General features: G+C 43.2%; 1 protein-coding gene across 3 annotated transcripts in view; it reads right to left on the bottom strand.

Annotated features, from left to right (window-relative positions):
• The window catches only part of RPTOR (regulatory associated protein of MTOR complex 1), a 502,533-nt gene that overhangs the window by 432,086 nt on the left and 46,066 nt on the right, over positions 1–24,381 (bottom strand). For all 3 annotated transcript variants that reach the window (XM_061615781.1, XM_061615780.1, XM_061615782.1), the window contains one exon: positions 5,588–5,690. In XM_061615781.1, the coding sequence (XP_061471765.1) occupies positions 5,588–5,690 (103 nt within the window). The remainder of the gene's footprint in view (positions 1–5,587; positions 5,691–24,381) is intronic.

The raw sequence follows: 24,381 nt of genomic DNA on the forward strand, positions 1-24,381 counted from the left end.
ATAATGTCTTAATAAAGACTCTTAATATGCTCTAATGCTCTGAAGAAGATTCTTGCTCAACTTAACTCCAATGTAATGTATGCTGTTTCACGCAACAACGCACACACGCCAACAGGGTTATGGGCCCAGATCCACAGCGCATTACACGGGAGTAAGTTGCTGGTCTGAACGGCAGACGGAGTTCCAGAGGGCAGCTTGATTGATTGTACCAGACGGAGGTGAGCAACATGGCTGTAAACCTGTCTGGGGGAGGCTTGCCAATGGAAAGATTGACGGAAAAGAATTATGGCAGCTGGAAGCCGAGGATGCGGGCTTTGCTGATAAAAGAGGATTTATGGGACACAATAGATGGACCCACTCCGGCGGTACTGACTGCGGCCTGGACGCGTAGAGATCAGAAGGCGCAGGCTTTTATACTTCTGGCTCTATCTGACTCTCAACTGCTACATGTGAGAGATGTTATAAACGCTAAACAGATGTGGGACGTGTTGGAGGCTCTTCATGTGCAACAGACTGCGGGATCTAGATTGTGTTTGGCACGGAAGCTTTACCAGATGCGCTTCACGGGTGACTGCGAAATGAGTGAGCATCTCACGGAATTCAGACGCCTGTTTGCTGAGCTGACGGACCGAGGCGTCAAACACTCTGAACTTCAGAAGACCTATCTGATCCTGGCTTCGCTCGATGGGACTTGGAATAATATGGTCATGGCTTTCGAACATGCCTGACGGAGGTCTGAACGTTGCCTTTATTGAGGAAAAGCTGACCCAGGAATGGCAGCGGAGACAAGAGGCGAAAAGTGCTGAGGAAAAGCAAAGAACCAAGCTGAAAGAAGAAAGCAGCTGCAGACAGGAAAACAAGCGGGAGCAGCAGCGGCTGAAGTCTTGTTTTGCCTGTGAGGCTCGTGGGCATCTCCAGAAAGACTGTGCAATCAAGCGAAACTCCAGGGACGGAGGCTTGAAGCAGGGAAGTGTGAACTTTGTTTGTAAACAGTCTCAAGATTTAGCACCTGTTAATTGGCTTCTTGACAGTGGGGCAAGCCATATATTAATCAAAGACAGAAGTTTGTTTTACACTTCAGAAAAAGTGCAGGATTTTGTGCAACTTGCTGATGGATCGCGTAAGAGGGTGGAAGCCCATGGACTGGTGAAATTTGATAAACTTGGGATAATGTCAGATTGTTTGTTTGTTCCGGAATTGGCTCATAATATTTTATCAGTCAGAAAACTGGTGAGTTGTGATTTTTCTATATTTTTCCACAAAGACCAATGTTATATAATGAGGGGAGGTCAAGTGTGTTTGCAGGGAAGCCTTAATAATTCACAGTTTGTAATAAAGAGCAGTCAAGCAGGGTGTGCTGTGTTAAACGCTGAGGCACAGGTACATCAGGGCTGCGTTCATGAATGGCATCAAAGGCTGGGGCATGCAAACCTTGACACGATTAAGAAAACCCCAATGCATACTGAAGACATGCGTTTAAGAGATTGTGGACAGTTAATGGATTGTGATTCTTGTCATAAAGCTAAAATGACTATTGCACCAATTAACCGGGAGGCTGAAAGAACCACAACAGCTCCCTACCAGCTAGTTCATGTTGATTTATCAGGGCCAATAAATGCTTCACGAGGAGGTGCAAAATTCTTCATGGTACTGGTGGATGATTTTTCAAGATTTTGTCATGTTTTTCTGTTAAAGCATAAAAGTGAAGCTGAGCAGAAGCTGAAACTGTTCATTAAGAGAATCGAAACTCAACATGATGTCACTGTGAAAGCGATTCATTCAGATCAAGGGGGGGAATTTACGAGCAAAGCGTTAAGTGACTTCCTTGAGAGTAAGGGAATACGCCAGACTTTCACAGCTCCTTTTAGCCCGTTTTCCAATGGATCTGCTGAGAGAAAAAATAGGGTGCTTCAGGAAGCAATGAGAGCCATGCTGATGGATTGCAGTTTAGGGAATTCCTTCTGGGCAGAAGCAATTCTTTATGCGAATTACATTCACAATAGGGTGTTACACAGTGCACTTGGAATGTCTCCTTATGAGAAAATCACTGGCAGAAAACCGCAAGTACAACACATTAAAAAATTCGGGGCAAGGTGCTGGATCCACATTCCACAGGGAAAAAGGAGGGGCAAGCTTGCGCCCAGAGCACAGCAAGGTTTTGTTTTGGGATTTCAGAATGCATATTTCAGAGTTTGGTGTCCAGAAACACAGCAGTTACTTCTGAGCAGAAGCATTAAAGTCTCAGAAAAACCTTGGGATCAAAGTTGTTCTTACAGGGTCAGATGACACACAAGAAAAACAATCATTTAAGCCAGATCTTGACATTAAAGTGGAAGGCACACAAATACCTCTCAGAGATGCTTTGAATGAGCTCATTTGTGCAAAACGCAGATCAAAGAAACGCAAGGCTGAAGAAATGGAAGCTCCTGCACAGGCTGTGCCGAGCACAAGCACAGATGGGGGGGCAGAGAGAGCAGAAGCTCTGGTACCTTTAAGACGTTCTACAAGAGTAAACATAGGGAAACCACCTGAAAAATTCACAGTGGGGTTAGTATCCAGTCCTGGAATGCATAAACTGGTGGACATGGATCCTGACACTTTGTATTTGACATGTGTACAGCCAAAGTTTGATTGAATAAAGTTCTAGCTAAATGTACAGAGATGTTCTGAAATGTGCTGTAATGTACTGAGATGTAATTCTGAACTGTACTGAAATGTATTGCAAGATGTATTGGAGAAATGTATTGTTGTTATTGTTGTAATGAGTTACAGACATGATGGGAAAATGGGGGGATTTGTTGACCATTGAACCGCACTGTCACTGAGTCTGTTTTCCATCAAGTCTGCAAAGCTGTAACAAGGGGGAGTTATGTCTTAGCCCAGTCTGGGAACGGACTGCCAAGGTCGTCGTTATGGTAACCATCTGATAGACTGGGAAAGTTCTAACAGAGTCTGTAAGTTGTGTCTTCTGTATTATGCCTCTGAACTGTGAGGCTGGTCTTCTGAATTATGCCTCTGAACTGAGAGGTTCTCTTCTGTGTTTACCCCCAGAGGGGGGGGTGACTGAAGAAACTCTACATGTATTTACTCTTAAGCCTCTGGCCATAATGTCTTAATAAAGACTCTTAATATGCTCTAATGCTCTGAAGAAGTTTCTTGCTCAACTTAACTCCAACGTAATGTATGCTGTTTCACGCAACAACGCACACACGCCAACAAAGATTGCCCCTGAAGGACCAGGTTCGCAGCCTCGGTGTTGTTCTTGATTCCCAGCTGTCCATGGAGGCTCAGGTCGTGGCGGTGAGCCGGGCAGCTTGGTATCAATTACATTTGATACAAAGGCTGTGACCCTACCTCCCTGTCCATCTGCTCCCACGGGTGGTACATGCCCTGGTCTCCTCTCGCTTAGACTATTGTAATGCGCTCTACGTGGGGCTACCCTTGAAGACGGTCCGGAAATTACAGCTGGTACAGAACACGGCGGCACGTCTGATCAAGAACAGCCGCCGCCGAGACCATATCACTCCAGTACTTAAAGATCTACACTGGCTACCAGTTGTTTACCGAGCCCAATTCAAGGTGTTGGTTTTAACCTTTAAAGCCCTACACAGTTTTGGTCCAGTTTATCTAAAGGAACGCCTTCAGCATCACCAGATAGGCCGCCAAACGAGATCAGCCTCCCAAGACCTTCTCTCGGTCCCACCAGTCAAAACAGCTAAGCTGGTGCGGACCAGAGAGAGGGCATTTTCAATTGTGGCCCCCGCCCTCTGGAACTCTCTGCCTTATGATCTCCGCCATGCCCCCTCCCTGACAGGCTTCCACCGAGAACTGAAAACATGGTTTTTTAGGCAGGTATTCGAGACCTCTGTCTAATTTAGTTTAAATTTTTGTATGATGGGGGTAGGTTTGGATTGAGTATACTTATTGTTGTTTTGTATTATATGTTATATTTTACTCTATGTTATATTTTAGTCTATGTACGCCGCCTAGAGTGGCCGTTAATTCGGCCAGATAAGCGGCCTAGAAATAAAATTTTATTATTTTATTATTATTATTATTATTTTAGTATTTTTGTTTGCCACCCTGGGCTCCTACTGGGAGGAAGGGCGAGATACAAACAAACAAACATATAAATAAATAAATAACTGTCTGACTGGGCCAGCGAGCGAGCCCAGGAATCTTTGTGGTGTTTCATCACTTCCTCTGAATATGCTCGCTCAGATGCTTTTCCACACACGTGGCATTTGCAATTTGACTCTTTCCTCTGTAGCTTTGTTTCAGCCCATGAACATCTATTTGCTATCTGTCAGCTGACTGAAAAGAGTTTGCCTTCCTCTAGTTGTACAAATAATACAATATTGGTATTATTGGTCAGTTGCCTGCTTTGGATGGGGTAGTACTTCTTCTGAAGGAACAGGTTCATAGTCTGGAGGTGCTCCTGGATCCATCTTTGTCACTAGAGGCCCAGGTGACCTCAGTGGCTAGGAGTGCCTTTTACCAACTTTGGCTGGTAAGACAGCTGTAGCCGTTTCTGGACCGGGATAGCCTGACCACTGTTGTCCATGCACTGGTAACCTCCAGGCTGGATTACTGTAATGTGCCCTTGAAGTTCGTCCAGAAGCTGTAGCTGGTGCAAAATGCAGAGGCGAGACTGCTCACTGTGGCAGGGTGTCGCCAACATGTCACCCCACTGCTGAAAGAATTGCACTGGCTGTCCATTTACTACCAGACCAAGTTCAAGGTTCTAGTTTTGGTGTACAAAGCCCTATACAGCTTGGGACCAGGATACCTGAAAGACCGTCTTATCCCTTATATACCCAGTCGATCACTGCGCTCTGCAGGTGGGGGCCTCCTGCAGATACCATCTTATCAGGAGTCCCTTCTACACAACATAGGAAGCAGACCTTTTATGCTGTGACACCTACACTTTGGAATTCCCTCCCCTTAAGCATTAGACAGGCTTTATCCCAGTCTGCATCTGTGCTGGAATTGTTTTTTATGTTTTTAAAGCTGTTTTTTCGAAGATGTTCTTAAGATGTTTTGTTTTAATATGCTTTAAAGTCTTTTGTTTTTAGGATGTTTTAGAGTGCTTTTAATGTTTTTGTTTGCTGTCCTTCTAGGAGGAATGGCAGGATATAAATTTTATATATATATAAATAAAAATATTATAAAACACAGTTAAAATATTTTGAAACATAGCTACAAATATACTTTCATCAGTGATCTCCAGGTTGCCAGGAACAGTCCTCTTCAGCCATCAAATGTCTTGAGGAAAAAGGAATGCTTTCAAATTCCTCCTGAAAGTTAATAGTGACGTAGACGCACCTCACTAAGGAGGGCATTCTACAAATGGGGAGCCACCACTGAAAAGGCCCTGTTATGAGTCATTGTCAACCAAGGAGCACTCAGTGGCGACACCAACAACAAGGTCTTGCCTGCCAATCATACTGTCTAGTATAGTTGATACTTCAACATGCATTAATCTATATTTTAATACAGAATTTGTGTATAGGGTATTGTTACCTGCCCTCATTCTCAAGACAGTGCTGGTTAAAAGATTAAACAAATATTATCCAAATGGACTCACCTATCCAGCACTCAAGACGGGCACATGGAGTTGTCTTCACCACATCAGGAGGGTCTACACCAACATTTAGACACAACACTAAGGCGACACTAACAGTCTTCATCTAGAAAAAAGAAAGTGTTATAATTAGCACTTTGTATTAAGATAATCCCACACCACAAATGACCTAAAAATTCATGTATAGGTCTACAAATACAAAGAAAGATTATACAGGAATCTTTATTGTAGTTTTGTTTTAACCTGATGATGTTGGGTAGTCCCCTAAAATAATGTTATTAGCAGGTTATGTATATTGGTTAAGCTTCTAAAATGAAAGGTTTTGGCCAATAATCTCTTTTCTAAGCAAGAAGAATCTATCTCTGAATTTAAGCAAGCCTAACAGGGACTGTGCCTGGATAGACACCACCTGCTTGTCCAACAATAAACAGATATTTCCATCGCAGTCACTGTAGGAAATACATTGTGAGATGCAGTCCTTCCATTCAGCATGAAAAAGTGTGTTCCCATTCTCCAATAGGAAATTTCATCTGTGCAATGACTGCTGCAATTAAGAATATGCAGTCAAAAGCTGAACTCAATTCTGCTCTAACATCTATAGCAGTCGATTTAATTTATAAAGACAGGGTAGCTGAAAGTACTTTTGCATCCCAGCCCAAAACCACCAAGTGCATTCTCATGGCACCTGTACTTGCATCTGTACAAAGCATATAAGAACAGGCACTTGCCTGGTAACCTTTGGCAAGGAGGAATCATATCCAGCTGTACAGGGAGGAAACCAATATAGATTACTAGGTGAGATGGATAAATATTCTAAAGTGCTATAAGGCAGCTTCCTGCGTTCCTAAAACCATTTATATTGGCAGCCAAGCACCCTTTGTTCTTAGTCTTAGGCCAAGGAGGGGAAAGTGTTCCAAGGAGGGAGAACGAGAGAACAAAAGAGACCACCTCACCCTGCAACCATCACCAACCATAGCTTCGGCAGCCCCATATCTCCTTTGGGAGCAGAAAAGGGCCAACAACAACCTAAGAGATAGTGATGGCAGTGGGAAGCACCGCTGATGGGATTTATTTATTTATTTATTATTTAATTTATAGCCTGCCTTTCCTCCCCATAGGAGCCCAGGGCAGCAAACAAAAGCACTAAAAAAACCACTTTACAACATCATAAAATCATACTTTAAAATATATTAAAACCAAACATCTTTAAAAACATTTTAAAACAGTTTTAAAACCATCTTTTTAAAAAAGGGTTTAAAAACATCTTAAGAAGCAATTCCAACACAGACGCAGACTGGGATACGGTCTCAACTTAAAAGGCTTCTTGAAAGAGGAAGGTCTTCAGTACGCACCAAAAAGGTAACAGAGATAGCGCCTGACTAATATTTAAGGGGAGGGAATTCCACAGGGTAGGTGCTTCCACACTAAAGGTCTATTTCCTATGTTGTGCAGAACGGACCTCCTGATAAGATGGTATCTGCAGGAGGCCCTCACCTGCAGAGCGCAGTGATTGGCTGGGTATATAAGGGATAAGCCGGTCTTTCAGGTATCCTGATCCTAAGCTGTATAGGGCTTTGTACACCAAAACTAGAACCTTGAACTTAGCTCGGTAGCTAATAGGTAGCCAGTGCAATTCTTTCAGCAGCGGGGTGACATGTTGGCAATACCCTGCCCCAGTGAGCAGTCTCACCGCCACATTTTGCACCAGCTGCAACTTCTGGACCAACCTCAAGGAAGCCCCACATAGAGCACATTATAGCAATCCAGCCTGGAGGTTACCAGCGCATGGACAACAGTGGTCAGGCTTTCAGGCGCTCCCCACAAAAGTAACAGCAGCCTCAGTAATCAGAGTGTGTCACAGAGTGTACACACTTTGCCAACTGGGGACAAACGGCACGATCCCTCTAGCATTTAAGCTCTAGATTATTATGACTCTGTAATACAGCAGAACCTCACTATAACGCAGCTCACTGTGCCATGAATTTAGATATGCTGAGGGTATGACGATGTCCCAGAGTACAATATTGTATACAGTACAGCTGTTTTTGTTATAATGCAGAACCTCTGCATCACAGGTGCATCCTTTGTCCCCCAAGCCCTGCACTGTAACTACTGTATTAGTTTCATAACCGCTCCGCTGAAAAACATCCATGGAAATGAGGAGGGGGAAGAGGAATGGATTGGGAGGTGCCAAGCAAGAGAAACAACTTAAGCCCATCAGAGGACTCCACAGAGACATAGGAGGACCCCACACCCCATACCTCAAACCAAGAACATTCACCAGTAACAGCTTGAGTTTATTGTGATCTTTGTGGCCACCTTAAGTGTGAGGTTGATGTTGTGTTTGTTACTAGTGTTGAATGGTTATTTATCAAGGGTTGAGGTCGTGTAGTTCCATGTTGGGAGTGAGTGGATGGAAGTAGTTTTATCCCCACCCCCCATTCCTAGGTGAGAGCCTGTTCTGGTACAGAACTGGGCCCCTCTCAGGTGAGAGATGGGACAGTAATATTTCATAGGTGTGGGTCATGAGCCCTTTAGTGTTTCAGAGATGGGAAGAGCTTTTTACCTGGGTAAGTTAGATAGCAAGTCTTTGTTTGTGGGTAGTTCTAACACTGTTGTGTATGGATTATTGTTGTATGAGTGGTTGGTTGATATGTGTCAGGTAGTGAATGATGCCTTTTTGACTTGTATATTGTGTTTATGTCTATGGATATTGTTCATGTATTTTGTTATGTAATAATTTGATGTGGTTTTCATTGTACCTTGCTTATTCTTCTGTAATCCACTTTGAGATCTTTCAGACACTAAGCAATCTATAAATAGTAATAGTAATAATAAGAAGAAAGTTGGTTCTTTCAGGCCACTGATGCACCACAAACAACTAACATAGGTAGGTGCACCAGCAAAAATGTTTGCACCCTGACAGTTTTGTGGACTTGCTAACAAGGCTGATCCTTCTGAAGCTTAAAAAATTAGAAGAGAATGGGATAAAAATGTTTAAAATTTAAAAAATAAAATTGCAACATTTTCACTGATTGTACATGTTGTTGGAGAGAAGTCAAATGGGGTTCCTACCAGCCAGGACTTATTTTACTTGGTTCTATTTGTACATGGGAATAAATGAGACAAATTGCTGGTTGATCCTATTTCTGAATATACAAGGAAATTATTAAATAAGGCAGCACTCTAAACATTCATGTGATGATCTCCAAATCTGTTTTGTTATCAAGGAAAACTGCTTCAGGTCAGCCATCTTTTGTTCAGAAAACACATCCCAGGGCTGCATATGTCTTAAATTCCTAAAGCTCTTGTTTATAAAGCCCTTAGTGCAACTCCATAGAAGACTGATTGCCAGTGGATCTGTGTCAAACTTCATGGATTTGGCAGAGTCCAACTGAAATGCTTTATTAAAAAGTAATGGGAACACATTATTCAAGATTCCTAAATCAATAATGCAACATAGCAAGCCTTGCCTTAAGTGACCACTCAGGAAGCCAACAAAAAGAGCCTGAAAGGTGTTTCTTAATGCAAATCGTTTAACAGTGATCTCTTAAAATAAAGTGCATACATCGCAGATAGATCAGGAGCCACAGTTTCAACATACATGTTTATCACAAAACAAAGGAATCCAATTTTAAGCATGCTACATCTTCTCAGAGCAAGGTACAGAGTAAAGACAATCTGCACAATATTTTTACTACATATTGATTTAATATCAGTGCAACATATATTCAACCTTTATCTGTAAAAGGCAATGCTGGGAAATTGTGTACGACCCAAGATACTGTACTTTCAGAACTCACACAATGAACAGGAGCCAAACTACACCACTTCAGTTTGTAGCTATCTAATAACCATGGGACTCTGCTATTGCAGTCATGTGTGATAGAGCTGATGATGCCCTTGGGCTCATGTTGCCTCAGTTCTCCATTACAAAAGCCTCTTCTACCCACTCTTTACTGTTTGTTGTGTACCCTGGCTATTCCAGTCTCAAGAGTATGCAATAATCTATGCCCTACCTGAGTTTAGGTGTTTTAATTGAATTTGGGGCACTGACAAACTATAGCCAAAGAACTGCACAGTGATTTTGGCCTAATCCATTTTATGCAGAAAGCAGAAGAAAATGGGCATTAGATAAGTAAGTTACATGACAAATCTACAGTAAGAAGCATAAACCAAGATATACAATTCAAGTTTAGAAAAACCTAGCACTGCTGATACAGCCTGAAGTCCATCTACCTCAAGCGACTGAAGATAAACTACCTGACTCAGTCACAGCCTCAGAGTTGAATTACAGAACTCCAAAGTAATAAAGTGTAACAAAAAAGTTTAAAAGAAATTAAGCATTTTATAATTTCATAATAAAAAACAAACTAGAAAGGTGTGATTAAATGATGTAGCCAGGGACCAAAGGCAGGTACCTTAAACTTTTTCTGTGGTGAAGTTCCAGTGCCATCAGTCTAGATATACTGTAGCACATGCAATAAAACACAGGGTAACCTGAAGGCAAGGGGACAAGACAGGACCATAATAAAATACAGAATCCTTAGTAAAATATTTGGATATTTTATCAATTTTAGAACACCAAGGAAATGCAATTGTTAATGAATTTCCAACATCACTTCATACGAAACTACAGAAATGTCTGTCATTATGGCAGAGATTGGTGTAATGAGAGAATGGTAGTGAGGAGTACAATGTATCTCTCTTTGCACATATCATCTCATACTACTCTGTCTCAAGGAATTCAATGGAAGCCACACACTCCTATCTGCTTATCTTTCTACATGTACTTTTTCCAGTGTGATAAAAATTCACTGAATAAATTACTGTCGTAAGAAGAGCTCTGCTGGATCAGGCAAAAGGCCCTTTTAGTCCAACACTAAAACTGTGGTCAACCCAATGCACATGGGAGCCCACAAGAAGGGCATGAGTGCAGCAACACTCTCCTCACCTGCGATTCCCAGCAACTGATATTCAGAGGCATACTGCCTCCAAGAGCAAAGGTTGAACATAGCCATCGTGGCTAGTCGCCATGGATAGACTTATCCTCCATTAATTGGTCTAATCTTCTTAAAGTCATCATTACCTCTTTTATTTATTATTATTTATTTATTAGATTTTTATACCGCCCGACTAGCATAGCTCTCTGGGCGGTGTACAACAAAGTGCAAAAATATACAAAAATTCCATAGTAAAATACAACAACAATGTAAAAGAATAAGAAAACTAAAAGCAATTACAACACATATTAAAACTAAATTAAGTTAGATTAAAATGCCTTCGAAAAGAGGAAGGTTTTGACTTGGGGCTGGAAAGACAGTAATGTCGGTGCCAAGCGCACCTCATCAGGGAGACTGTTCCAGAGTTCGGAGGCCACCACTGAGAAGGCCCTAGTTCTAGTTATCACCCTCTGAGCTTCTCTATGAGTCGGAACTCAGAGGAGGGCCTTCGATGTAGAACGTAGTGTACGGGCAGGTTCATATCGGTAGAGGCGTTCCAGCAGGTATTGTGGTCCCACGCTGCATAAGGTTTTATAGGTTAAAACCAGCACTTTGAATCTGGCCCAGAAGCATACTGGAAGCCAGTGCAAGAGGGCCAGAACAGGTGTTATGTGTTCGGACCGCTTGGTCCACGTTATCAGTCTGGCCGCCGCATTTTGCACAAGCTGTAGCTTCCGGACTGTCTTCAGAGGCAGCCCTACGTAGAGCGCATTGCAGTAATCCAATCGCGAGGTTACCAGAGCATGTACCACTGATGTGAGGTCCTCCCTGCTCAGGTAGGGACGTAGCTGGGCTACCAACCGAAGTTGGTAGAACGCATTCCGTGCCACCAAGGCTACTTGAGCCTCAAGTGACAGGGAAGGATCTAAAAAGACTCCCAGACTACGAACCCGCTCCTTTAGGGGGAGTGTAACCCCGTCCACGACAGGGTGTATATCCACCACCTGATCAGAGAAACCACGCACCAACAGCATCTCAGTCTTGTCTGGATTGAGCCTCAGTTTGTTAGCTCTCATCCAGTCCATTATCGCGGCTAGGCAACGGTTCAGCACACTGACAGCCTCACCTGAAGAAGATGAAAAGGAGAAGTAGAGTTGTGTGTCATCAGCGTACTGATGACAACGCACTCCAAAACTCCTGATGACCGCACCCAACGGCTTCATGTAGATGTTGAAAAGTATGGGAGACAGAACTGACCCCTGTGGGACTCCACATTGGAGAACCCACGGTGTCGAGCAGTGTTCCCCAAGCACTACCTTCTGGAGACGACCCGCCAAGTAGGAGCGGAACCACTGCCAAGCAGTACCACCAACTCCCAACTCCGCGAGCCTCTCCAGAAGGATACCATGGTTGATGGTATCAAAAGCCGCTGAGAGATCAAGGAGAATCAACAGAGTTACACTCCCTCCGTCCCTCTCCCGACATAGGTCATCATACAGGGCGACCAAGGCTGGTGCCAAAACCAGGCCTAAAACCCGATTGAAATGGGTCTAGATAATCAGTTTCATCCAACAGCGCCTGGAGCTGGCCAGCAACCACTCGTTCCAAGATCTTGCCCAGGAATGGAACGTTCGCTACTGGTCTGTAGCTGTTGAAATTTTCTGGGTCCAAGGAAGGTTTTTTCAGAAGTGGTCTCACTGCCGCCTCTTTCAGACAGCCAGGGACCACTCCCTCTCATAAAGAGGCATTTATCACTTCCCTGCCCCAACCAGCTGTTCCATCTCTGCTAGTTTTTATAAGCCAAGAGGGGAAAGGATCTAGTACCGAAGTGGTTGCACGCACCTGTCCAAGCACCTTGTCCACGTCCTCGAGCTGAACCAACTGAAACTCATCCAATAAAACATGACAAGACTGTGCTCTGGACACCTCACTAGGATCAGCTGCTATAAACTGGGAGTCTAAGTCCCGGCGGATGCATAAGATCTTATTCTGGAAGTGTCCAGCAAACTCATCACAGCGGGTCACCGATGACTCTACTATGTCCTGAGTGCCAGAATGCAGTAGCCCTCGGACAACTCTAAAAAGCTCCGCTGGGCGGCAAAGAGATGACTTGATGGTGGCAGCAAAATGTTTTTTTGCTACCCTCACCGCTCTTGAGTACAGCTTAGTGGAAGCACTTGCCAGCTCATAATTGCATCCATCGGGAGTTCACCTCCACTTCCGCTCAAGCCGCCTCCTATCTTGTTTCATCGCTCTCAGCTCCGGAGTATACCATGGAGCTGTATGAGCTCTACACAGGAGAGGGCGCGCAGGAGCAATCGTGTCAACAGCCCGGGTCATCTCCGCATTCCACAGTTCGACCAGGGCTTCAACAGGAGCGCCAGTCTTATCAGCCGGAAAATCCCCCAGAGCCCTTTGAAAACCTTCAGGATCCATTAGTCTCCGGGGGCAGACCAATTTAGTAGGTCCCCCACCCTTGCAGAGGGGAAAAGCCACTGGAAGTCTAAACTTCAGCAAGCGGTGATCTGTCCATGACAAAAGGAGAGATGTAAAACTCCCCACATCCAGATCACCATCCCCATGTCCAGTAGCAAAAATAAGATCTAGAGTGTGCCCCGACATATGTGTTGGGCCACTAACATATTGGGACAGCCCCATGGTTGTCATGGAAGCCATGAAGTCCTGAGCCGCTCCAGATAAAGTAGCCTCGGCATGGATGTTGAGATCCCCCAGTACCAATAGTCTGGGGGATCTCAGCAATACCTCCAAGACCACTTCCGTCAGCTCAGTTAGGCAGGCTGTTGGGCAGCAAGGTGCGCGGTACACCAACAGGATTCCCAGTCTGTCCCTCTGACCCAAGACAAGGTGCAAACACTCCAAACCGGTAACTACATGGACATGGTGCTTGATGAGTGAGATGGAATTCCTATAGACCACAGCGACCCCCCCTCCCCGACCCTCGGATCTACCATGATGCTGAACCAAGTACCCTGGTGGGCAGAGCTGGGAAAGACTAACTCCTCCCTGTTCACCCACCCAGGTCTCGGTAATACATGCCAGATCAGCTGCCTCATCCACAATCAGATCATGGACGAGGGAGGTTTTATTATGCACCGATCTGGCATTTAAAAGCAGCAACTGGAGATCCGAGGGCAGGCTGAAAGGACAACCAACAACCCTGCGGATGTGCGAAGGACCGGAACAAGGCACAGTCAGTACATGTCTGGGCCGCGGTCCCCTTACCTGGCACGTCCTTCACAAAACGCCAAACCTCCCTCTGCCCGTCACTACACTAATTGGGGCCCTCTCAAGTCCCCTTGATTGATGATCCCAGGCACATAATGAAACTTATATACAAACACACGCACTCATTCACATCAGACACAATCACATATACACACCAGCACTCATTCAAAAAGCAAATACACCAACGCAATCCCCACACTCTGTACAGGCAGGCATCAACGTCAGCGCCTCTCTTCGCCCAACAAAGTGATAGGTATTAACATATATCGTACATCAGATACACAATCACTACATACGCACTACATACACACCCACATCGAACAGACAACAAACAAAACAATTTAAAACCAATCCGTAACTAACAGCACCTTGGTGATGAAAGAATGTATCAAGCCAATTTACTCAAGACAAACAGCATCATCTCAGCTGTTTCTTGCTCCATCAAGAATAGCCCAGCCAATGTCCATCACCACACAAAAGCCAAGCCAAAGTCTCTGCCAATAGATCGCAACAGTAAGCAGCTCACAAACTTAAGTCCACGCCAGTTGGAGGTAGTGTTGGTAAATCCAGTCTGAAGAGGAAAAGGCACTCGTTTCAACTGCGCTCCATCGATAACCGCAGGGGATAAACACAATGAAGGACAGGAGACAGGAACAGGAAGCAGAAGCAAAAGGCCCCCTTTCCGTCCGATGGTCCCCCCGAAAGTGCGAAAACGTCACCCAGATGGTATTCCTCAACTCCACGCAGCACCACAAAAAGAGAGGAGGAGATAAACAGCCGCACGGTCCCAAAATCATGCAGGAGGCGCCCCTCAACTGGCCCCAAAGAAGCTCCCAAAACCGCGTCATCCACCGACGACCAGAGCCAGGCAGATGAATCAGCAAGCGGAAAACCTCCGGATGAGAAAATCACGTTGCAACCCAGGCAGCGAGGCCCACACGCTGCACAGTTCAAACCGGCCCAGGATAACATAGGGGCTGCCTCCTCTGCAACTGGAAACCGCCACCAACAGCAAGGTATGTTCTTCATCCAGTATTTATCCATTTTACCGGTATTTAGCGAGCAATAATCCGATGTTATTTATCAGCTGGCAGGAGCTCTCAGTTCGGAGTCTTAGTCAGTCCGCCATCTTTCCATAAGCAAGCAACTGACAGCAAAGGTGTGCCTGGCAAAAGTCCATTCTCTCCCAGTTGAGCTGATCTTCTATGGTCTTTGTTCACCAGAGTTATATCATTGCTTGCTGTAAATTGCTGCCCTGGGCTCCTGGAGGAAGCAGTAGATCCATTCCAGTCTGGCTTCGAGTCCTTTTTCAGCACAGAAACAGCCTTGGTGGCCCTGACTGATGACCTAACTTGAGAAGTCACTGTGTTGGTTAAGAACCAGGGGGTACAGCTGCTTGAATCTGCTTTGAAGTATTTTCTTTTGTCTAGCCTGAATCTTCCAATGCTCAGCTTCATTGGATAACCCCGAATTCTAGTGTGATGAGGGAGAAAAACTACTGTATCTACTTTCTCCACACAATGCATAATCCTATGCACCTCTATCATGTCTACTCTTACTTGCCTTTTCTCTAAACTTAAAAGCTCCAAATGTTGTAGCCTTTCCTCATAGGGGAATTGTTCTAGCCCCATGATCATTTTAGTTGCCCTTCTCTTAACCTTTTCTAGCTCTACACTATCCTTTTTGAGGCAAGGTGACCAGAACTGTACACAGTATTTCAAGTGTCATCTCATCATAGATTTCTATAACAACATAATGATATTGGTTGTTTTGTTTCCAATCCTTTCCTAATGATCGTTAGTGTGGACTTTGCCTTTTTCACAGCTGCCACACATTGGGTTGACGTCTTCATAGAGCTAGCCGCAGGGCCTCTGAGAGGAATTTTATCAGGGGGTACAAAGTTTCTTTTGGGCCCCTTCCCTTCTCCATTAGTCATTCTGTTTTTATTCACTACAGTTTTATGCCATGAGCTGTAGCCTGTAAGGTCAAAAAGGGTATGGAAGACGAGAGAGGGGTGAAGTGGAGCGCTCTGTTAATTTTCTGCATTTAAGGCCTTATGCTCTTATACTCCCTCCACGATAAATATAAATAAATATAAATAAAATAAAAGAGGATCAGAGGTACGAAAGCACATTTGATTTGAACATCTTTGTTTATGCTACAATACAGATAAGGAGAAAGAATTCACATTGAAACAAGGTAGATAAACTTACTATTTACTTTAAAAAAAGAGCTTTCCTGGCCCTTTTTTGTGAAAAATTTCGAATCACAGCATGAAAATTAATTGTTCTGGAAACTCTGTTGTGATACATCCAATGTCAAGGCCTACATTATGATTACTCCTCTCATCTTCCAAATTCACGTCCACATGCGTCTGTATGTCTGTTTCTTTCTGTTTTCCATTTTCATTTTCTGCATCTGCCCCTTCATCAAAATACTGTGCATGATTACCCAAATCAACTGCTCTTTGTTTGGGGATGAGGTTTCCAACAGTTTCTTCTTGCTCCAATTCTGTAGGTGAGTTCAATGAAAAATCTTTTGAAGCCGCACTTAATCCAAATTGAAAGAGCGTTTGTGACCCCTTTTTTCATTTTCCTCTCGTTCTTTCTTGTCTTTTCTTTTCTGGGCTCCTGATTTGTGAGAATACATTTTGGAGAGATGATTTTCTCATCGTGATAGGGTTTAAAGGTTCACAATGCTTACCTTATATGAGCCCCCAAACCGCATTTTTCCTTTCATACTAAAGGGGAAGGGTTAATCTAGCTTCCTAATGACCACGCCCTCTTAAGGTCAAAGTATCTCTTCCTCTTGTTACCTTGGCCACCGAGCATGCTCAGTTTCTTCCAGAGTAAGTTTCATAAAAAATGAAAAAAATCCTCAAGTTTGATTATTTGTATTTTCAGAATCCAACAGAAATACAAATATTAGTTTGAACAATGTTATGCTTTTTTGCACAAGTTAGGGGGGAAAGAAAAAAAGCACCATTTGTAGCAGGCTTGCAGAATGGGAGCCAGCAGGAAATGACATAACAAAGGGAGGACAAGGGAGCTCCCCTCCTTTGGCTCCTGGGCCCCCTTTTTGACCCCGGGCCCAGGTACGATGTACCCCCTGCACCCCCCTCTCATGAGCCCTGGCTAGCCGCTACAACCTCAAGGTCTCATTCCGATTCAGTCACTGCCAGTTGATTCAGACCCCATGAGCATATATGTGAAATTTAGGTTTTTTGGCCCCAACATGCATCACTTTACACTTGCTTACACTGAATTGTGTTTAACATTTTACTGCCCATTCAACCAGTTTAAAGAGATTGTTTTAGAGCTCTTCACAATCTCTTTTTATTTCAAACTCCCTAAACAATTTGGCAGAGAGCCAGTGTGATGTAGTGGTTGGAGTGTTGGACTATGACCTGGGAGACCAAGGTTTGAATCCTCACACAACCATGAAGCTCACTGGGTGACCTTGGGCCAGTCACTGCCTCTCAGCCTCAGAGGAAGGCAAAGGTAACCCCCCTCTGAATGCTGCTTACCATGAAAACCCTATTCATAGGGTCGCCATAAGTCGGGATGGACTCGAAGGCAGTCCATTTCCAAACAATTTGGTATCATCACCAAACATGGCTACCTCACTGCTCATCCCTACCGCTACATAATTTATGAACAAATTAAAAAGCACAAATCCCAATATCTTTGAGGGACTCCACCTTCTACATCCCTCCACTGGGAGAGCTATCCATTTAATGTCAAGTACCATTAAGTGAAGATGGCCCACAGGAGTGATGTAACCCAAGGTTAGCTATCCCCTCGTCTGTAGAGATAGCTAGCCTGTTGACAGGATGTTCAATGATACAACGTAACACATGCTGTCATATTGCATGTGTTACACTGTATCATTGAACAGCCTTGGAACTTCTCTAAAGAATTTAACAACACATTGGCAGTTTTGACATGTCATGTGGAAATTGCTGGCCCAAGTGCTTGCATATTATTTTCATATAGAGAACTGTTGAAATTCATTTCATTTTTACATCAAAGCTAGCCATGGAAATTCAGGAAGATTTTGAATTAGCTTCTTGTCCTCAAATAGTTAAAATCAACAGCAGTCAGTACCCCAAATATTTTGCTAGGGAAAGAATACTATATCTTAAGGACCCATTCAGAGGCTGAGTAACTGGATTAATCATAGGAGTACTAACACAATAGTCACAAGGATTGCTGAATTTTATTTACATCCTGTTCAGATCAGCTTCAATCAACTTGTGTGCACCCATCCTCAATAAAAATACTGTGCTAGAACTAAACCAAAGTTGTATGAAATCAGCATACTGATTATCAAACTGCAAATGCGGAAAGTCTAAAGAAAATGTCCCAGGGATATTATGAGTAGAAGATCATGGCATCAGCAGTTCCCTGGACCTTCCTGTAAGGAACAAATGCAACTACTTGAAAACAGCTCCCCAGATATTCACAAGGTCCCACAATCATGTTATTAGTTTCATGATAAATTGTGTCAATGCTGTAGAAAGTTCAGACAACATAGATACAATACATTTCCCCTATCACTAGGGTAAACATTACCAACACAAAGCGACAAGCACAGTCTCAAGCCAAAAACTATATGAGCAAAAGTGTAACGCTGGTGGTATTTAGGTACATAAAGAGCTAGGGGACAGCTGAAGAGATTGCTGGAGAAGAGGTGGTAGCTGGCCAAGGATTCTATATCAGGACACTTTAAAAAGGGAGGGCTAAACAATCACAGATTTAAGTCTACCTATCACTTCTTCTCTAGTATTGTTGTTGTTATGTGCCTCCAAGTTGACCACGACTTATGGCGACCCTATGAATCAGTGACCTCCAAGAGCATCTGTCATGAACCACCCTGTTCAGATCTTGTAAGTTCAGGTCTGTGGCTTCCTTTATGGAATCAATCCATCTCTTGTTTGGCCTTCCTCTTTTCTACTTCCTTCTGTTTTTCCAAGCATTATTATCTTTTCTAGTGAATCATGTCTTCTCATGATGTGTCCAAAGTATGATAACCTCAATTTCATCATTTTATCTTCTAGTGATAGTTCTGGTTTAATTTGTTTTAACACCCAATTATTTGTCTTTTTCGCAGTCCATGGTATCCGCAAAGCTCTTCTCCAGCACCACATTTCAAATGAAATATCTAGTATTAGCATTAATAAACTACGCTATCCATTTCCAGGAAAGGCACAGATCCAGCTACCATGTGCTTATCTTTATACTTCACCAGTGACAAGTCAATCTCTGTTCAAAAATGTGAATCTAAAGCTGAATCGGATATGAGCATTTTAATTCCTTCCCGCCCCTACATTTGAGTGAAATTCCATAAAACATATATGGAAGTATAACAGGTTGTGCAGATACTATAGTAGTTCCTTTGTCTTTGAAAGAAATGTACAAAAATATAAAGTTTCCTTCATTTGCACTGGGATATGATACCAAGGACACACTCATTGGATGCTATGCTTTGCCTTTTGCCTCTGTATAGATGTACTACAGGCATTAAATGTTTTAATTATGAAGATGAAAAGCTTTTACAATGGGCTTTTTTACACAATAAGGAAGATTTGTAGTATCTAGTCAAGAACTGCCAATTGGCTTCACATCCTTGTCTTGACTAGGGCTGCTAATTCAATGGTAACAGAAGAAAGGTTGGTCAAAAACATGCATTCTGATCCAATATCGTTAACACCCCTCCAAAGTCACACAGAATTGGTTTTTGAAATGCCACCATTCCTTGGGTGTTGTTTACCACAATTCCTTCTTTCAAAATCACATATATTTACATAAGTTGTGTGTAGCATTCCCATGTCTTTCTAGAGGAAAGCTACCTGGATCTCCACATCCTTGGGGTGTTCATTAAGATTCAGAGCAGGCAAAAATCTTAAAGCCAAGCTGAAGGCATACAAATGTATAATTTATAAAGAAAGCTAGAAACTGGAGCACAAAGCAAACCAACTGTGTGAAAAAAGAATGGGAGAGAGCGGCCAAGCAGGGAGAATCCCGGGTCTTTTTAGGGTAAAAATCCTCCAAGTCTCTTTACTGTCTCCTCTTCTTCCATTCAAAGATCTTTGTGCAAAACACAAGCCAGAGCATGGGCTGCATCCTAAGGCAAATTGTTGATCAAAATGCACTGCTATCACAGATGTTAGGCAAGTTTCACATTCCCCGTTTATGTTATCAAGAGATTAAGCGATGCTTCCTAGGATGTAGGAGGAAGCCACATGATTTCTGAAGCAATTCCTTCCATCAGCACTTCACATGAATTCCCACAGGGTAGAAAAGCCCTTAGGAAATGGGAAAAAGCAGTTTCACAGTTCAGATATTTAGGTTTGTATGCTTTATTGTGCAACAAAGAAAAACTGGGCCAAGTCTGATTCTATATTAACACGCACAAATGTGAATATGGTATGTACAGGAATTTAGCCCTATGGGAACACACATATAATTCACTTGGAAATGTAAAGCAGAACTAACAGATGCGGTCCTGAACTAAATTCTGCAGAAACTCTTGTATTGATTGCACACACAAGAAGACAGGAAGCTACCCATGGTACCAGGAAAAGCAAGAGGCAGATACCGGCTGCTGGTCCATTTCTGAACACAATTCAAAGCATTGGTTATTACTTGTAAAGCTCTTCGCTAAGGAAGTGAGGTAGGTAGTTCTTGGGGAGCAGTTGTAGCCAATGGTGGTGTCCCTTATCCCAGACAGGCTCACCTGATGTCCATGCTATAGTAGTTTAGGCACCAAGTGAATACCCTTTTGTCCTCCCAGATCTTTTAGTTGAATATGGTCATCTGGTGTTTTTAGATTCTTGTACTGAACTGTTCCCCAACTGGTTTTATGCTGGTTTCAAATTGTGTTTAGCTGCTATGCCATTTTTAGATGGTAATTGCTGCTTGTATAATTGTTTTTTATTGTTTAAATTCTTTATTGTTAAACTTATTGGTTGATACTTTTAAATAGGTTTGTAAATTACCACAATAGCTAATATTTAAAAGGGCCATCACCTCCTCCTGCACAATCATGCCTGTCCACTGGGATCAGCAGAAGAGACCCTTGTGCGTATCTCAAGTATGGCTAATGGGAACACAGGAAGGGTCTTGTGACTACGAGCATGTGGAAATTCTTACCCCAGAAGATCTATATTGCCTTCTCTTTGGTAGGATTGTGCTGTTGCTGGAAAACCCTTTTGCACAGACAAGTCTTTAGCCTGATTTCAGTTTTACTTTTTTGCTCCCCCTGCAGTTTTGTTGGTTGTCACTGTTTTTGTCTTAAGTGCTATGTTATAAGTTTAGTACTGTTTAACTATTATATATTGCTTTTAATCAGATGCATTGAGCACTCTATGTTCAGAGTGGAAAGATGGGGTAAAAGTGCTACAACATAAAAGATAAAGGGGATAACATTTTTGTTCTTATTCACTGAAATAACTTAGGGATCGCCAATCTAGGGGCTGCAGGTGCCATGGCACCCATGAAGGCTTTCACAGACACTCTAGGGCACCATGTTGCCCACATATTACTGGGTTGATGACCCTCATTGCATTTTTGGATGGGAGATGGAATGCCACAGCAGTGACGAGCAGTTACTGTCCTGAGCCCTGTGGAGAACTCTTGGCAGAGTGGAAGCAGACTGGGATCTAGGGGAGGGAACCAGTGGTCTGCAACCGAGGAAGACTTCAGCAGTTTGCCCAGTGACAGCCCCACCCTCAAGGCACAGACTGTGGCAGATGGGACTATGTCGAGGGAGATTCTCCCATCTCCCTGCCTGCAGACTCTGTTGCACCCAGAGCCACCTCCTGCCCCACCCCCAGTGCCAAAGAGTGGAAGAAGTAGGCAGAGGTGGAGCCTGTGGAAAAACCAGCAAAGATGTCTTCATCCTCATCACCAAGAATATGTCGCCATCTGTGCAGGCACAGACAGACTGAGCCCGCTCTTCAGCCCATCCATAGGAGTGTCCATTTGCTAGCTCAGTCTCGATCTGGGAAACAGTTCCCACACAAGTAATGTGTCTGCCCCATGATTCCTAAAGGGGTCTCAGGGGGTGTGTCAAATTGTTGCAACAATGTTTTTGCTTGAGAAGCCATTCCATGTAGAGTCCTAGAGACCTGTGTCATCTGTAACCTGATCTATGTACCCATTCTAGAGTTAAGTTTCACATTAAAAAATGGAGAAAAGCACATCAGTGATTTGGAGTCTGAGCCAGGACAATTACTGGAGCTGGAAAGGCCCACCCCACTGCATTCTGGTTGGTTTGGAAGGGTGTTGGAGGGGCACAGAGGGGAGATCTTCCCCACTCACCTAGTGGCTTATTCGGCTGGCTTGCTTGTTGTCCACTGGCCATGTGGAACTGGTGGCAGGCACTTGCTTCACTCCATTAAGGGAGTGTGTGTGCATGCAACTGAGAGAGAAGCACTAGAGCAGAGAGAGAGAGGGAGGTGTGTGTGAGTGAGGAGTTGTGTATGAATATGTGATCTGTATCTAGGTTTGGTCTGTTGGCAAACTGTGCAAAGAAGAAGAAATATATGCGTGGCTATTTGAAGTATGAGTGTATATGAGAGAGAGATGCACATCTGTGGCCTTTATGCGAGTGTATTGCATGTACGAGAGAGAGCATGGCATAGCCACCTTATATATTTTTCTTGGAATACTCCCTGTTGTTTTTAGGCAGCCAACACAGTGTGAGTGTGTGTCTTGGGAAGAATCAATATCATGTGGTCTCCACAATCAGGAGAAGCAGGACATAGCTGAACTCCCATAGTAAGTGTGTTGTCATCTAGGGATGCATTGTAATCTCTTTAATTTTGTGTTATGCCACATCCCCATTGCAGCCAATCTGTGACTGCCACTCGCAGCAATTTTTTCAAAATTCAAAATGTGCCTACTGGTCTAAACAGGTTGACGATCCTTAAACTAAGTGATCCATACCATGAGACTACCAGCAAAAGCATTATGAATAGGAAGGAATACTAATGGGGGAGGGGGAGGGGATTGGGTCTAGAGCGGTCGTTCTCAGAGTTTACAAGTTCTTCACAATCTTCTTAATGTTCCAGTTAAGAGTAAACATATATTTTTCAACCTGGGTGGGCACATCAAGAAGTTTTTGAGCTACGTGTGTATTAAATGTCCATGTATTAAAAGTAACATGCAGGGCTGTGGAGTCGGAGTCGTGGAGTCGGAAGCAGTTTTGGGCGGAGTCAGAGTCGGTAGAAATGTACCGACTCTGACTCCAGCTTCAAAATAAATTTTGATTGACAATTTTTTTAAAATATAAATTCAAAATGTCAAAGAAGCTTCCCATGAAGTCAGCTGTAGTTGAGCATTTCACCATAACTCAAGATGGAAAACATTTTGTGTGTCAGTGTATGACACAGGACCCAGATGAAGACAAATGCTGTGATGCCAAGATCAGCACATATTCAGGCAGCGATAAAAATGCTCCTATGAGAGCTTCCAATTTAAAAAGACATTTACAGCCCTTTCCAGGGCTGTGGAGTTGGAAGCAATTTTGGGTGGAGTCGGAGTCGGACAGTAGAAAAATAGAGGAGTCGGAGTCGAAGGTTTGGCGTACTGACTCCACAGCCCTGGTAACATGGATAACCACCTTATGAATCCCTTTTCATTCTCATTTAGTGCTGGATATGGCCAAACCCTTCAGGACAAGAGGCATTTCTAGTTCTAAACACAACTCTAAAAGCAAACCAGAAGCTCAGTTATAAGAATAATTATTAATTAGACAACTTGAGCATTATAAAAGATGTTTCCAATGATAGTATTCTAATATGCGACTCATTCAACTAGAACTAAGAGATCTGCCTAGTTTATATTTGATGTAATTAAGAAACCAAGGAGTATTTTAATTCCTTAGGCAAATAACTATTTTTTTTACTATGAAAGAAGAGGAGAATGGCATTTGCTCATCAGTGTAACTAATTCACAAATTTGGGGACTTTGGGAACAATCCTCAGAATCAAAGTATCAAACAGTAGCATAGTTAATAATGAGGGAAACAATACAGATCAAAGGGTAACAGTATTCCACTATGTATTGTGTAACAGTATTGTCCAATGAAGGAAGTAGCAGCAAAAAGATATTGCAAATAAAGTACATCAGCTGTGTAGTCAGCCGCTTGCCCAAAAGTGAGTAGCAATTTCTTCTGAGAAAGAAGATTACCTAGCTTATAATTCAAGCTTGAGATAAAGTCAGAGTGAGGAGCTCCTGGCAGAGATGTCCTCCAGCAAGGCAAACAAGAACCTATGCATCATAACAAAGTATATTGAGCCTGGAAGATCCTAAAATCAGTCTGTACAGATCTTAATCCAGTTAAGTGCAACAGGATTACAATTCCCTTTACCTCGTGCACAAAGAAGCCCCTCACCCCATAGGAATTATCTCCAGGTATTATAGCCCAATGTGTGTGGAACCCAGAGAGTATGATACCTCTCCCCACCACCACCACAAAGATATTGTTTTTTAGATATAACTACCAGAAAAACTGAACATACCCCACAGCCTTCTTCTTCCCTTAAGGAAAAATATCCTTTTAAGGATTCTGAGGTGACATAAGCTTCAAGGTCTGTACAGG

The sequence above is a fragment of the Rhineura floridana genome, chromosome 3 (assembly GCF_030035675.1).
Source record: "Rhineura floridana isolate rRhiFlo1 chromosome 3, rRhiFlo1.hap2, whole genome shotgun sequence".
NCBI lineage: Eukaryota > Metazoa > Chordata > Lepidosauria > Squamata > Rhineuridae > Rhineura > Rhineura floridana.